General features: G+C 41.5%; 1 protein-coding gene across 11 annotated transcripts in view; it reads right to left on the bottom strand.

Moving 5' to 3' along the window:
- The window catches only part of LOC110116932 (DBF4-type zinc finger-containing protein 2 homolog), a 44,067-nt gene extending 28,843 nt beyond the window's left edge, over nt 1-15,224 (bottom strand). For 6 of the 11 annotated variants that reach the window (XR_007277097.1, XR_007277101.1, XR_007277100.1 and 3 more), the window contains exon 1: nt 11,869-12,062. Coding sequence is in view for 1 of the 11 variants with exons in the window: in XM_048650660.1 (XP_048506617.1) it covers nt 12,863-13,084; nt 13,192-13,350 (381 nt within the window). In the remaining 10 variants the exon portion in view is untranslated. Of the gene's footprint in view, nt 1-11,868; nt 13,085-13,191; nt 14,726-14,795 lie in introns of those variants that run through there. The other 5 variants (XM_048650660.1, XR_007277103.1, XR_007277104.1 and 2 more) reach the window with 5 other exon arrangements.
- Between the last annotated feature and the right edge of the window lie 6 nt (nt 15,225-15,230).

Below are 15,230 nucleotides of genomic sequence, written 5' to 3'. Positions count from 1 at the left end.
ACACATACACGTGTAATGCATCCAATGGAACTGGAATAACATTTCACGTCGGAATTGAAGTGGCTTTTATTTCAATCGAGACGAGGAGCGTTTACGTTTTTATTTTCTTCATAAGTACGAACGTACGTAAGAGTGTGTACTTATGTAGAGTAGTCGGTGGGGCTCCCGGAATATACAAGCGGAGGTAGCAGCGTAGAGGGAATCCCCAATTCCTCAGATTCCTTTGGACATGAGATAAAAAAATGCGAGAGGGTAAAGTATGATGTAAATGAGGTCGTTCTCCGGCGGAATTTAAGAACCAAGAATAAGTGGAAGCATATTACAGTGATCTGCATCCAGTCAATTCTATCGGCTGATCGAAAAAGATGTACTTTCAACGAACCGAACGAATGGGAAAATATTTCCTATCCCCGTGACTGTAAACAATTTTCAGATTTCACACTACGAGGGAAACGGAGGATTGCAGCAGTTTTTTGTTCCAAATTGAGGTAACTTCGTTTCGGGCGCATCGCGCAGGTACCTATAACCCGGTTGTGATGTACTTAAAATCCCGCGTCCGTACCGGGGATCGAGATTCGATGGAAATAAAATGAACTGAAAAAAAACTGCATGTATAGTGAAAAAGATGGAAATATAACACTTCGCAGAAGAGAAAAGTAGACAGAGACCGAACGCTTCTCTGATCGGAATACTTTGACGCCCGGGGGGGGCACTGTAACATCAAAAGCGGACCACCAGACTCAATATATTACTGGAATTACGATGCGACAACCCACCGCCCCGGGTATTTCATATCGCCTGTTTTTCCTGCAATATCACGTAGATAATGTAAAAACATTCTCGAGAATATCCTTTGTGGCTCGCGGGGCCGACGGGTTGGGAATAAAACGGGCTGCGAAGGCGGATGGCAAAGGGACACCCTTCCGTACGTACACGGCCAGCTCCCCCCCCCCCCCCCCCCCACACACACTCAAAGGGATAGAGTTTCGCGCCAAATTGTCAATTTCCCGCCAAAAACCTCGAACGGGTGTTTCGCTCGGTACCCCCGAGACCTCCGCGCGGGTGCCCCCGCGCGTTTTAACGCCGTCGTAAAGGCCGGGCTCGGCGGAATATCGCCTCCAACTTATCCTCCGCACGTACGCGCCTACTTTTTCCTCAGCTATTATTTTATCACCTAATCACGGGAGGAGCCATCGCCGTGTAGAGGGAATCGTCGACTAGTTATCCCGAATTATACGGTGAGCGCAAAAGAAAAGAAACATTCTATCTCGAACTTTAATGGGGATACATAAATTCATACGTGTATTTAATACGCATGTATCAATGCGGGGGTATATATGTATATCCGTATATCGTGAACACTACCTACGTCACGTCGCGACGTGATTAATATCTCTTGACCGCTGATGTGTTCTGCTCGAGTTGATCGATGAGCGGCAAAACCGGTATGTGTAAATACATGCCTATCTATAATGCAAACTTCTATACATACATATACATCTACGTATATTCGCGCGTTGGTATATAAACTGTACATAGGTATATGCACAGAGAGGCGGGCTACTGTTACGCTTATGAGCTCATGAATCACGAGAGCAGTCAGAAGATCGGTTAAAAGAACTGGCGGGGCGACAGGAAGCCAGCGGCAGCTTCGAGCCAAAAGGAAAGAATATGAGTAGAAAAATTGAGGGAGAAGAGAAGCTAATTTTCAGATGACAGATCGACTCGTCAGCTCGACTGGTCAGTAAAGGTAGGATATATTGTGTATTCGTGCAAGGATGGGGATGGAAAAAATTAGCGCATTTTCTAAGGTGAATAAATATGAGCCACGACCGGCAAGGAACCTCGCAATTAGAATTCCTTTCCATCAATTTTTTTGCACATTTCGACAGATTCGAATACCGCGATCGTAATCGCAATGATTTCGGGAGACAGACGACCAGCCTATCGGCGCGCGGTGTGAGCTAGCGTATCAAAATAGGTACCTACACCAGTTTTCGTTATTTTGTTATTCTGCCCTGCACGGTGTGCATATAAAACGAAGTATATTTTATGCATATAACTACACCAGGTATATATGGGTGGACACAATTACATGAAGTGTTGCGTAGCGCAGCGCTGTCTGAGGTAAATTGTGTTGGCAGTTATTTGGTTTTCTCTTTTTCAGGTTTTTGCAATTTTTTTTTTTTTCTCTTTTTTCTTTTTCCGTTCGCCCCCCCCCCCCCCCCCCCCCCCCCCCCCCGCTTCGCGTATCACATTCACCCTTTAGCGGCCAACGCGATGTTTCGGTCTCGGTGCGGGCGGAGAGGATGAGCCGGTCGGTGAGACGGGGTAAAAACCGGACTACCGGCACAGAAAACCTAATTGTCGCGCTCACTTCCGCGCTGCCGAAATCTGATTACTCGCCTGCTGAAGATTATTTTTTGCGAGCGCGATTCTTGATTCTTGTTATTTTTTTTTTTTTTTCTCTTTTTTCACAGACACGACCGGACCGGGGATCGGTGAGGAGAGGAGATGAAAAAAAAAAAAGGTGTAATATTCTGTAAACACCAATGAATATCCAAAAGGGGTGTAATTCACAAAAAGTTATTACCGTCTAGAGTGTGCTCGTTGCGATAATTATGGCTCGTAGCGCACATATATATTTATTGTGAAATAAAATTGAATGCGTGTTTTGATTGACGGACGGATGATTGCTAATTGCATACCTCCACACACACAACGGGTATTCGAATGAAGATAATAATTATGACAGAATTAATCACGATAATCTGTACACAAATCGATTCAGCTGGGTAACACGTCATCATTCAAGGTACGTACACGGAACTGCATTACCGAAATTACCTAATTGTAGGCCACGCTCGTCAGGAGTGTCCACAACGCCGTACAAAGGCATGGCCGCGTTGTGGGAAAATTTTGGACGGTTGAATCTTGAAATGAAAGCTCGTATCGTAATTGGCCCAAATATCACGTGAAATATTTCGCGAGAATATTATAGTGCGTGGTAAGGAGACGGTCAAGTTTCTTCCGAGCGCGAGATGATGGAATCGCAAAAAATACCGCAAACTGAATAAATTTGCGACGTTATTTCCCGATCGGCGGCGGAATTGAATGGCCGTGAAAGCAGCCGTGAAATTCAGTGGGTGCAAATAGCGTGTTACATAAAACGTATCGTACCTATATAATAAGTTTAGAAAACTCGGGGAGAAATAAAATGAAGAAAAATTTCTTTACCTTCCTGTAAAATGAGACGGTGAGGAAAATGTCTCACAACTCTCCCCGACAGAGATTTCCTGTCCCCAGGTGTACCGAACTTTTCTTAATATCAGAAGAACGAACGCACGCACAATGGCGAGATCCATTATCGATATTACTTTTACAACACCAGCTAGGTGAGAGCGAGAGAGGGAGGAAAAAGAAATAATGATAATAGTCGAGGTAATAATAATAACAATAATCACGATCATGATGATAATAATAATATGATATAAGAAATCCGAAAAATGGGAGAGAAACATTGTAAACCAGAAAGCGTGGGGGGAGTGCTTCAAGTTTTGTACGCACGGTTCGGGAGAACACGTCAAGAAAAATTCATAGACGTACAGTGTACAGGTAGAGAAACTTCGCCACGGCGTAGAGTCTGATAAACCATGGATACGAAGGCTGAATAAAAAAGATTTCAATGACATTGTAACATCAGGTTACCCTATTAAATAAACTCTTTGTCTAAATTATCAAAGACAGAAGAGCGGAGAATCCAATTACGAGTCTCCGCGTCCGCCACAGGCCGCCCTCGCGGAGGGGAAAATGAAAACCCTTCCATTGTTGCCTTTTCTAAAGGTGCTCGGGGTCTATGAAATTCACTCTACGTTGAAAAGCTGATTTCTTTAATTACTCGATATTCTCGTCGCGGTATAACGTTCGCGGTGTAGAGTATCGAAAATCAGCGATCGATCATTGGCCAAAGAAAAATAAAATACACGCGAATACAGGTATACACGAATTTTCGTATATATTCGAATCGGACAAAAATGGGAATTTTCCCCGCAGCCTATATCGCGTACAGCATTTTTCCTTTTTTACGTGCGTATACCTGTACGCTTTCCTTCCATCACATTTTTAAACATGATATGGTCCGGATATTGCAATACACGAGATACAACTTGTGATTTACATTACGCGGTATACACGCTACAGCGGCTGTATAGCAAGGAGGGAATGCCAGGCGGAGCTGCCAACGTAATTACGTTGGACTAAAAAATAAAATTTAAAAAAGTGAATAAAAATGAAGAAAAAAAAAAAAAAAAATATATAAAATGAAATATAAATAAAAAAATATACTTTATCTGCAGGGCAAAATAACCTCATGCGGGGTAACCTTTGAATAGAAAATACGTGTATTTATACGGTGAGAAACGTGTAGGTAGAATACGCCGCATGACAGCGAACGAGTAATTTTCGTAATTAACATGCACATTTTTTTATATTCGACGAGCGCGATAACTATAGAATATAGGTAATATCGTTATCGTAGTTTGCGAAAAGATCAAGCGGATTTGTTGGCTAGATATGAAATCGATATTTTTTTCACGATTTTCTTCGAGTCGGCGTTACATCTGTTCTACGAGTGTTAAATCACGCCAGTCGCATATAGCTAAAGTCGAGTTGATTAATTCAAGAAATTATAGTTTCAAACTAGATTCCATAAATCCAACGGAATTTCTTGGCAGTATATTCGGATCACGTCGGAAATGCGTCTGTCGGCAATGCATTTTCACCAAATACGTGACAGTTTCTTATATATAGGAAACTTATAGTCGAGCTATAGGAAAAGTGATTTGTCGACGAGAGTTAACTTGTTGAAGCTCTGCACTTCAATGACACGCCAAATTTACGATCACACATGTCCGAAACGCGAAACGCGAAAAGAATATAACCCGCACCTATACTACCATCGAGATATGCTTACGTACTACACTAATCTCCGTCCACACAAACGTACCTACATTCTTCCAGCAACAGCGAATAGTGTGCGAAAATAGACGCCATCTCATTCCTTATCAACAACGCTCAAGGGTGCATTTTTCGTTCAAACTGGATAGCAAATATTCGCAAATGTATATGATCTCATTAATTTTACATAAACGTTTACGCGAAGATTACAAATATAACATCAGCTAAAGAAATCGCCGTAGTTGTAACAGCGACGGCTAAGTTTAGTCCGGTCCTGGTCGTCTCGCAAATCTGAGGGCACGTGGCCAGAGCCATCAAACTCCACGTGACTGGCGTATTACGCTTGTAACCCTGCACAGAGTGAACTGTTCCTCCGTAATTATAATGAAACCCATTATGCGCGGCTTATGTAATGAGTATATTGTATACCCGACACAAAACGTGTTCTTCGAGCACTTAAAAACGTGTAGGTATACCCATAATTCATGTACATGAAATCTGTATATCTATATTCGAAAAAAATCATCTATTGTTCAACCAATTTCCGAACTTAACGTGACATGGCACGAACAGAAATATCGTGCGATATATTTGGACCTGAATATATTATGGCTTCTCCGAACCCTGCAACTGGAATATGATATATTTTTCAACGCTTTTATAGTTGAGTCGCAGCGGCTGAAATTATATCACCCGAAAATATACATATATATGATCCCGAATATTATTTTATAATTCATCAGAGGGTTGAAATTATACATAACTTCGTACTCCGTGGTTGCACACCCGGCCCGCTGTGAAAAAAAAAAACCGTTGCTCCGCGGCTTTCTCGGGATTATTGATTTGTTTCTACTTGGTTTTTTTTTTTTTTTTTCTTTTCTTTTGTCCTGATTTTAATTCGACCAATTTTATTTCGTGCAGAGGTTACAAACTTGGTCTTGTTGATTTAATTGGATATAAGCTTACAACGGGAATTGAGGAAGCTCAGAGCAGTTTTGAGCCTGCAGTTAGCAGTCGGGGGGGGATAAAAAGAGAAACGAAAAAGAATACGAACAGAAAAAAAAAAAAAAGAAAGTAAAAATGACAACAGTGCCTACAAGAAAAGTTTCGTCTCGTCGCATTTACATCTTAACAACCCCTACGCGGACCTTTTCGCCTCGTTAAGCCAAACTCCCACTTATATTCCGCAGCAGATAAATTTTCTTAGTGTTCTCATCGTCGCAGCGATCTCCCTTTAATATACAGTAGGTAACCACTTTAAATAATTTACGCGGTTTGCTTTTTCCAAAAGATTAAACAGATAAAATCGCTACGCTGCAAATTTGACGATCCTCCGTTATTTTGATTAGATTTATAGGTAGATGACTGAAATATAATCCGTACTTTAATTGGACAGTCTCATGCCAAATTCTCGGAAATGGTCTTCGAATTCCCGCAAGCTTCCGATCCAAGGCAACAATTTTCAAGTACGAATGTATTGACTCAAAAATCAAAAAGATCCAGAAGTTGAGCTTTTGGATCTTTTTCTTGTGTTATCTATCGATATCATGCATAATCGGTTATACTTCATAGCAAATACGATATTACTCTACAGGGATGGACGGAATAAAAAGGCATTTCAAAAGAGTAGGCGGATTTCAAAGAACCCTTCGTATTCGAGACAAACGTCAATCTAGCTAAAGTGTATACGACCAGACGTTCCACATATTGTGCAAAATTTTTTTTCTCCTTTTGACACAACAGGTTCGCTCGTCTCGGTGATGCGAACAACGATCCACGTGAGATCTAGAGAGTGTTTTCTACATTAGGCCCCTTCCCTCGTCGTCTTAACCCCCGGGAGTTTCTTGATCTGTATCATCGCGACATCGGGAACGAAATCATTCGGAAAAATCCCCCTCAGTCGCGTCGTCTCGCGGCGGAGTCTCTATAGCCCGTGCATTTGATACATGACAGACGTAGATCTTCGATCGAGCCGAGGCTTCTACTACGGAATTTCATACGACAAAATTCTCATCGATTCTCTTACTACATCGTAGCTCGTCGTGTGCGGTATAATCTATAAACTATACGTGTGTCTATACCTTACGGTATTAGAGCTGGAAAAGCGCAGCGTCCGTATAACAAGATATAGCTAGTATATGGATGGTATGTACGTACACGTATATACATACATAGAGACTCTGCAACGATGAACATTTACAGTAGCACTATATGAACGTATATAGCTGTACATACCTAGGGGTATAGGCAGATACGTGTAGCCGGCGACCAACTGCATTAAATGTATCGGGTATAGCCGGCCGAAGCGAACCAATATATTTGTCTAGAAATCACCCTATTATGATAATCCAGGATTACGAGGATTTTGACCTGGTTGCAGGGCTCCGTTATTTTTGCATTCGAATGTGTACTCCACCTTCGTGTCCGCGATCAGGGAAATGTTTGCACGAAAAAATTGGTAGTTATAGCTACACTCGATTATTATTCACGTGCAAAATGAGAAAAAGAAAAAAGAAAATGAAAGCTATTCCTTCATATCTTGTCATCCTGTAGTCGTTTCAGATGTACATTTTTATGCCAACGATTTTGGCGTCACGCAAGTTCAACGTTCGATGCACCGCCTCTGATATTGCGTACGAAAATTGAGGGGAAAGTTCAGAGATTATCGGGGTTCAATTAAGCGGAAACCGAGAGAATTGAAAGCGAATTCCTGATTCTTTGGACGAATGGGTGAACACGACGGGTCTGAGCCGGGACGAACCGAGATGAGGAGAACATGGCGTCCACTTTCGGTCATGTGGTTTTAAAACAACCTACCAACATCCCATCCGGCTGGACCGTGGTTTACAGGCCGTCAACCCAATCAAGGATTCCTAGCCTGAGGGCAGCCGGTATCTATCTATCTACCTACGGTCACCAACGTCAGCCAAAGGATTTCGGCTGGTATATGAATAACGGAGGTAGCTGGTTAATGGCGAATTTTATTTTACCAAATGTCTAATGGGATATGGAGAATTTAATCAGTGGGAACTGAAAGCTCTCGTAGAAGGTATTTTTAATCAACTTCTTACCAGGGGTGTACGCATATATGGTGTACATATTATAAATATATACCCGATAGTAAATAGGTATATATGTATGTTGGAGGGACAGCAAAGGAAATACCGGAAATTCTCAACCGATGGTATATCGTATACCCGGCTACATACCTTGTCCAGACATTAATTAACTGGGACCAACGCACAGGTGTAACGCACAGCAGCGTGACTACCGGATCAGTTTCGATAAAATCAAAAAGTAATTGAGGCGTTGAAACGCCCAATCGAACAAAGTACGACGGAGCGGACGAGAACGCGACATACCGTAATACGTCTGTTTACGGATACTAAAGTTAGACAAGAATACGTCATCGCCCCTGTTTAGATGTCGAGAAAACTTTGATTTTTATCACGTCGCTGGATGTCAAGGATTGTGCGAAATCTCGAGGCGAAGCTGACGCGGCGTTTGTGAATTAACAAGATAAATGTCAGAATCCAAAGAGTGGAAATACGTGAATACCTACATTGTGTGAAAAGAAATGACAATCCTAAGAAAATTCGAATGTACCGACTCTGTATACATATGTATTACACCAATGGCATTTCTCACCCAGTGCATTGTAATCTGTTCGAGTTGTTCAGGAACAATTTATAGGATTAAAATTATTTTGTTGATTGCCCTGTAATGTTTATCGCAGTTTATTCGAGAGTTGATTTCACTTGCGTGTGATATATTTGGTTCGATGTACTGTACTTGAAATGATCAATGTGATCATCTGCTCGGTCTTCGATTCAGCGTAGAAGAAAGTAGGAGAAGCAGAACCTAATTTTCTGAAATACATCGTACGTGTACGACAGCTTTTTTCCCGACAGCCTATATACTACTTCCCGGTTGCTGCCTACCCGCACGTTATATCGATATCAAGAAATTCCAATCATCGGAAGACCAATAGCAGACTAGCGATGGATCCAAACTCTGCGAAAACATGCTCAACGAAGCGCTCCCTTCGCAAAATGTTGGTCAAAAAAAGAAATCGTACTTATTCCGACCCCTGTAATATCAGGCGAACATGCGATTTGCTTTTCACGAAAATTTCCAAAATCTTGTACGCCTGCCATTTAATAAACTGTGAGAAAAATAAAACCATCTCAATTATATTTGGTAAAAATTTCGGCGAGTCGCGCATCCGCGGTTCTTAGCCCACACTGAAGAACGACGTCTCCCAAGACTTCAATCGAAACTAACACAATGCGTTTGGTTGCTATCGGCATTCTGTCTCTATCATATTATCGCTGAGCTCACTTTTCCGAAAGAAAATCGCAAATGGACGACAAAAAGCGATAAGATCTTCGATCGAGACACGCCTCAGATCGCAAGTGCCGGGGATCAACGATCCGCGAATCTCGTTTCGCCGACTGATCTCACGTCATTGGAAAAGATTATATCGTCCTCGGAACAGAGATCAAGGGCATGTGTGACTACTGCGATCTACCGGAAGTAAAATTGAGGAAAAATCAACGCACGAGTACAACATTACTGGCGTACTTTCGCGGTTAGGGTAAATTGCAAAAAGCAAAAAAAAAATCAGAGATGTTGTAGGAATAGATCCAAGTATTCGTCGTTGGAACGTTGCGAATCGGTGCAAAAAAAGAATATCATCGGGTTATTTGTATTGTCGTTACGTCACTAAACTCAGAGTTTCAGACCGAACAGCAATTCAGATCGGTATCGCTTTGACGTTGGTAAGATGCAAATAGATTTAAGCAGCAGCAACTGCTACCTAACAACTCTGTATACATACCAGAGCAGTAAGTCACCGTAGCTAAGGAATTTTCATCTTTCCTTTCTCCCATTCGGTTTTCCAACTTACCTACCTACGTCGTATCACGTACGCGGCGCTTTATGCGGTCCTCTGAATTTCCAAAAATACCATAAGGCCCTGATTCTCTGGGTACGCCAAATCACATGAAACACGTTCTATTCCTATTTGTGTATACATTAACTTTGCCAAAAAAAAAAAAATAGTTCACGATCGTCCGACCAACAAAGGAATATACATCCCCAGCCGTCTGATAATCCCTGCAAACCAGGATTTCCTAGATATGACTGAAATTTCCGCCATAACAATTAATTAATTTAGTTCCCATTGTGCCGAACGGCGAATGCTGACCTATTCATAGAATTCAATGTTTCGGTGGCTTCCTATTATGCACTCGATCTGCAGTATCCGTTCCCTATCAGATACACGTTACTATACCTGGTATAAGTATGATATATACATTCGCTTTCAAGATATTTGGTAACAAATGTTTCGACTTGTTTAAAATCGGTCGTTTTTTTGCGGGCCACCTCGTACGTGTCTAACATAACAGAATTAGCCTCTCTCTGATCTTCACGGATTCGAAAATGTAGATGAGCAAACAGACAGAGACCGGAATTGTTTTTTTAATTGTAAAAATGATCCCAGTGACCGTTGCGTTCGTGATATCAATCGTACATCTCCATTCAACAAGTAGGTATACGCGAGAAATCCGCAAAGAACCTTGCGTTGGTTGGAAAAAAAAAATTTCTAAATAAGAAGAAAAATATTCTCTACGAAATCGAGAGATTTGCGAGATGGTTTACAGGAGATCTTGGATGAACAAACATCCATCGGGAATTCAATTTTTTTTCGACAAGCTACTAACGTCGAGTAGTGTGTAGTGCGAACGGGCGTTGAGACTCGACATGTGTAAAAGTTTGAAAAGCTCAAAGCCCTCGGCGGAAATCAGGGATCAAAGGAGCAGCCGTGAACGTTTGCTTTCGTTATTCAAATCTGAGGGAGATACATCGGTGGGGGTGCGGAGGGGGGAGGGGGAGGTGTGTCATCGAACGTTGGTTATTTTTAAAACCTACAACCGACGTTACGGGAACACGAAATTTAGCAATTGCATTCAAACGTTATACATAAATATACGCAAATTTACTGCCAAGCGCACCACCCAACCACCGGCATAGTGGCATTGGGCTTAACCGCAGCTCGACAACAGCCGACGCGTCGCCGTCAAACTTCAAAGTTACTATTGTAGTTAGAAACTGCTTGGAAGCGGTTGCCAACTAATTTCGATACAATTCCTTGCAGCATAACTCGCCTAGTTTCATAACACCTTACAATATCTACAGTCCAAAGCTTCGCCCTCAATTATGCAAGTCTACATGTTAGTCGTTAATTAACCAAATTGGAATCGTAGTGCACCTAACAAATTATACGTTTATGCGTTTTCAAAATAATTAACATTCGCTCTATTCACTATAACAAACACAACGTCGATACTATCGTAAAAATCATTATAAACAATATATTCGCCACATTTGAAAATATGCTTATGTTGTTATGTCTTAATAAATAATTTTGTCAAACTCAAGGGAGAGACAAAGTGCACTGAAACAAGTGATCTAATTGTAAGATAAGCAACTCATGTCCAGAAACGTCGCGTTACGGCGTCACGGGGCATCGAAGGTCGTAAGTAAAGAGCATAAACAAAACTTGGTCGTTGGCGACGCAACGCGCGTCCCCAACTCGAAAGCTGTATTACGCTTACAATTCTGAAGACGAAGATTTTAGGTTGAGGTTCATTCGTTTTTTATATTATTCAATAATTTAAAAGGTTTCAATTATTAAAAATAATCACCATAATTGTCGGTCATTAGGCGATTGACCTGCGACCTTCGATGCCCTGAGACGCCTGAACGCGACGTCTCAGGACATGCATTGCTTATCTAAGATTAATTGTTTCAGTGCCAGAATTATTTATTACCACCTTGTATAGTATAGCAAAAATGTAAATCTCATGCGATTCTAGAATCTGAAACGCAAATACTTGTTGCACTTACGTTTCTTCGAGCCACCCTGATACAAGCCAGCCAGCAACAGCGACGAATTTTTTCTTCTGATATCAACTGCAATCACACCACTGCACGATAAAATTGACTCGAGATACACACCGCGACGCGCACATTTGGAAGTACAATGAGAAACTGTTAGCGTACCTACTTGCCGGACAACTGACGCCGAACGAATGAATGAAACCTACCGAAAGAGATTATCGTCTGTTGACTATCCTTGGAAAGGTCAGATTAATAAATATCGTACACTAGACGAGTGGAGTAACCGGTGTTCCAGATGTCGTCGCGCGATTCAACTTCGCGAGAGAATCGCGTCGTATTCGTACGAATTTAATGATCGGCTTGGGAAAAAGTAAACTTTCGCCAACCATCGCCAACGTAGATGATCGTTGAAAATATGTATTTACCAAAATTTCAATCGACGCGTCGCGACAGAATCGTTCATTTTATTGAGGCTGGTCCGTATTATATAACGAGCAGTTGACAACGCTCGTGTACAATACGTGCGTACATGTATTCCAAAAGACACACTTTCATATGGCATCATTCGTACATAGGATAACCGTATATAATATTTGCATGATGAAGCTTGCCAATCAATTTGGTCCCACGGGAGATGCTCTACTAAATGTAGATACAGGGACAGCGGCAGTTGAAACCTCGTGAAGCGTACCGGTCAAATAATATCATCTCCATGTTCAGGCGGATGGGCCGATACATAAACACGGCGAATAATTCGATGCGTTTTTTTTTTTTTTGACTTTTTACCCGAAATTTTGAACGGTGTACGCGGCAATTCGTGACACGATCGTCGATGGAGTGGGCCCCGGACATTCCGACGGTCATACTATGGCACGCGTATAAAGAAGTGAATGGATAAAAAAACAACGAAACGTCAGACGTTTCAACGTTATCTAACAACTGTAACGGGGGTGTTCACAGAATTTCCGCAATGGATGGAACCGACTTTTTCGATAAAGTCTCAATACGTCGAACGACAGCGGGGCATATCAGCGTTGTAACAAGGACAATAAGTCTGTCCCTTGCAGGTAGTTTGAATGCAAAACCTGACGCTGGAATGGGGTGGTTTAATTTTCGGGGATAATGGAAAACACGGACGTCCTTCACTGACCGGTTCGGGACAAGGTCTGGCTATACAAATGGTAGGGGGTGGCAGCGGTTTTTCAGGGGGTTGCCGACATTTCTGTGAAAATAAGTTGACCGCGTTACGTTACTCGTTGTCGTTTCGATTCCGAAAAGAATCGCTCCCAGTTTAACGATGAACTTCAAACGGCGTCAAAAAATACTTGCGAGTAGTGCGCAAAATTCCGATAAGCAGGGACGCCGCGGCTGAAGAGGTTCTCGTGGAGGGCAGCCGTACGTGGGGCAGCTGAAACGTGGAGGTCTGCAGTGATAGCAGGGAGGGGGTAAAGTGCTCGTCTTTATTATCTCTCCGCTTTGACACGACATGTTGCTTCGCTTTTCTGTATTTCTTTCTTCTTCTTTTCTTCGTTTTTACTTATTTCTTTATTTTTTCATTGCTGCAACCATAACAGATGAGATGAGTTTGGTTCTGTATCGTCGTTTGGGATTTTATACGATTGCAAGTTCATTACGAGTGATGGGTGCACACCCCAGATGCGGTAGCAAAACCTGCATTCAATGCAAACCTGTCAAAAGATGCTTTTTTTTCATGTTTTTCGTTTCAGATTTTTTTAATCCATGCTCTTCCGTGAGAAATTTATTAAATTGAAAAAAGATGTAAATGTAACCACTCCAATTGAATAGACACGCCGACGATATAATAATAACTGTCGGATATTTCTTACCGCTGATGGTGACGTTAATTAAAAATTCTGCGGCCCGTGAATTAATTAAAAAATAAAAAAAAGAAGGAAAAGAAAAAAATTACCTGGAATTTATATAATCTACGTAATATAGAGTATCGCTGTTCTCGAGGAAATTCCAACTTTGACGATTACATTTAGCTTTTATAATCAATTTTTCATCCACTCCGTATTAATTTATAATTTTTTTTTTTCGTTCTTTAATGAGTTTAAATTACTATCGGGCAGATTATCCTTCTAAACTACGGAAAATTTTGCGAATATGCGCCTGAAGGGTTAAAATATTTTGACTTTTGACTTTTCTATCTGTATATATGATTTTTAACCGGAACCCAGATGTTCCGATAGCTCTTTTGTTTGAAAACCTAGTACCCTTTGTTTCGAGCGTACAAGGCCATAGGGTGGACGGCAAATTTCCCTCAATATTAGCGGAAAATGAAGAATGAACCGAATTCCCAGATTATTTAACACGCTGTCATATATTTTGAGACCATACCGTGAGCCTGCAAAAAGTATAATAACGACAAAAAAACTAAAAAAAAAAGTATTGAATTTTTTCAATAATTCGGCCAACGAATTCAGACCTATACTCGACTCTCTACCGTTCGTTCAACATTTCCTTTGGAGATGCCATTTCGCAGCCGATTGCTTTCAAAAGTTTGAAACTCGGCATTCATTATTCCCCTGATATCGTATAATAGTCATAACTTACATTTGATAACATTGCAGCTCACATCAACGTTTGTTTTCACTATTGAGAGATTTTTGCATGCCGGAAAAATCATGGTTATTATTCAATTTAATTCACGTGTTTTTTGTTGCACAATAATAAAGATTCATCGCACATGAAAGGTCATCACCAGCTTGATCATTTTCTACAGACGGATTTTCCACAGCAGTCGAAGAATTTCAGCTCGCAACGCATCGGCGGAGGCGGCGAATTTGGTGGAGGTGGACAAGAAGGGATACCCCGAAAATAACAGGGCTCATACGTCGACCTTTGAGGGAAAATAACCGAATTATCTAATGTAATAAGAGACGACAAAGATTAAAGAAAGACTACCGTACCTATTGCACGTGTATGTGAGCTGGTATCTCACGTTTGACTCCCCCGGGCAAACTGGTCCTGACGGCGGACAGCGAGGACAGATTAGAGCATTTCGTGGTGGCCTTTGCCCGCAACGGGACGGCGTGCTCGGAGGGTAGGTGTTAAATATTTGCAGGAGTTCCGACATCGTGACGGTGATCTTGGGAGAGAGTTACAATGCGGGAAATACGTGCATAGAATATGTAAAAGATGTCTGTTCAAATTTTTCTAATTGTAAGTCAAATTGAAAGAAAAACTGCCGATAGGCATGCGGGACATGAGTAAAGAAATTTGGATCCGATTACTAACGAAAAAAAAGGTTATGCAAAAATTTAGAGTCAAAATTTGGTGGGGGTTAATTTTGAGACCTTTTCGGTTTTGAGCAAAAAGAACAGTCGAAGTTGAGAATAATTGAA

This window comes from Athalia rosae, chromosome 2 (genome assembly GCF_917208135.1).
Source record: "Athalia rosae chromosome 2, iyAthRosa1.1, whole genome shotgun sequence".
Taxonomy (NCBI): Eukaryota; Metazoa; Arthropoda; class Insecta; order Hymenoptera; family Athaliidae; genus Athalia; species Athalia rosae.
The sequence above is the reverse complement of the archived record's forward strand: the minus strand, read 5'-3'. Positions and strand labels throughout refer to the sequence as shown.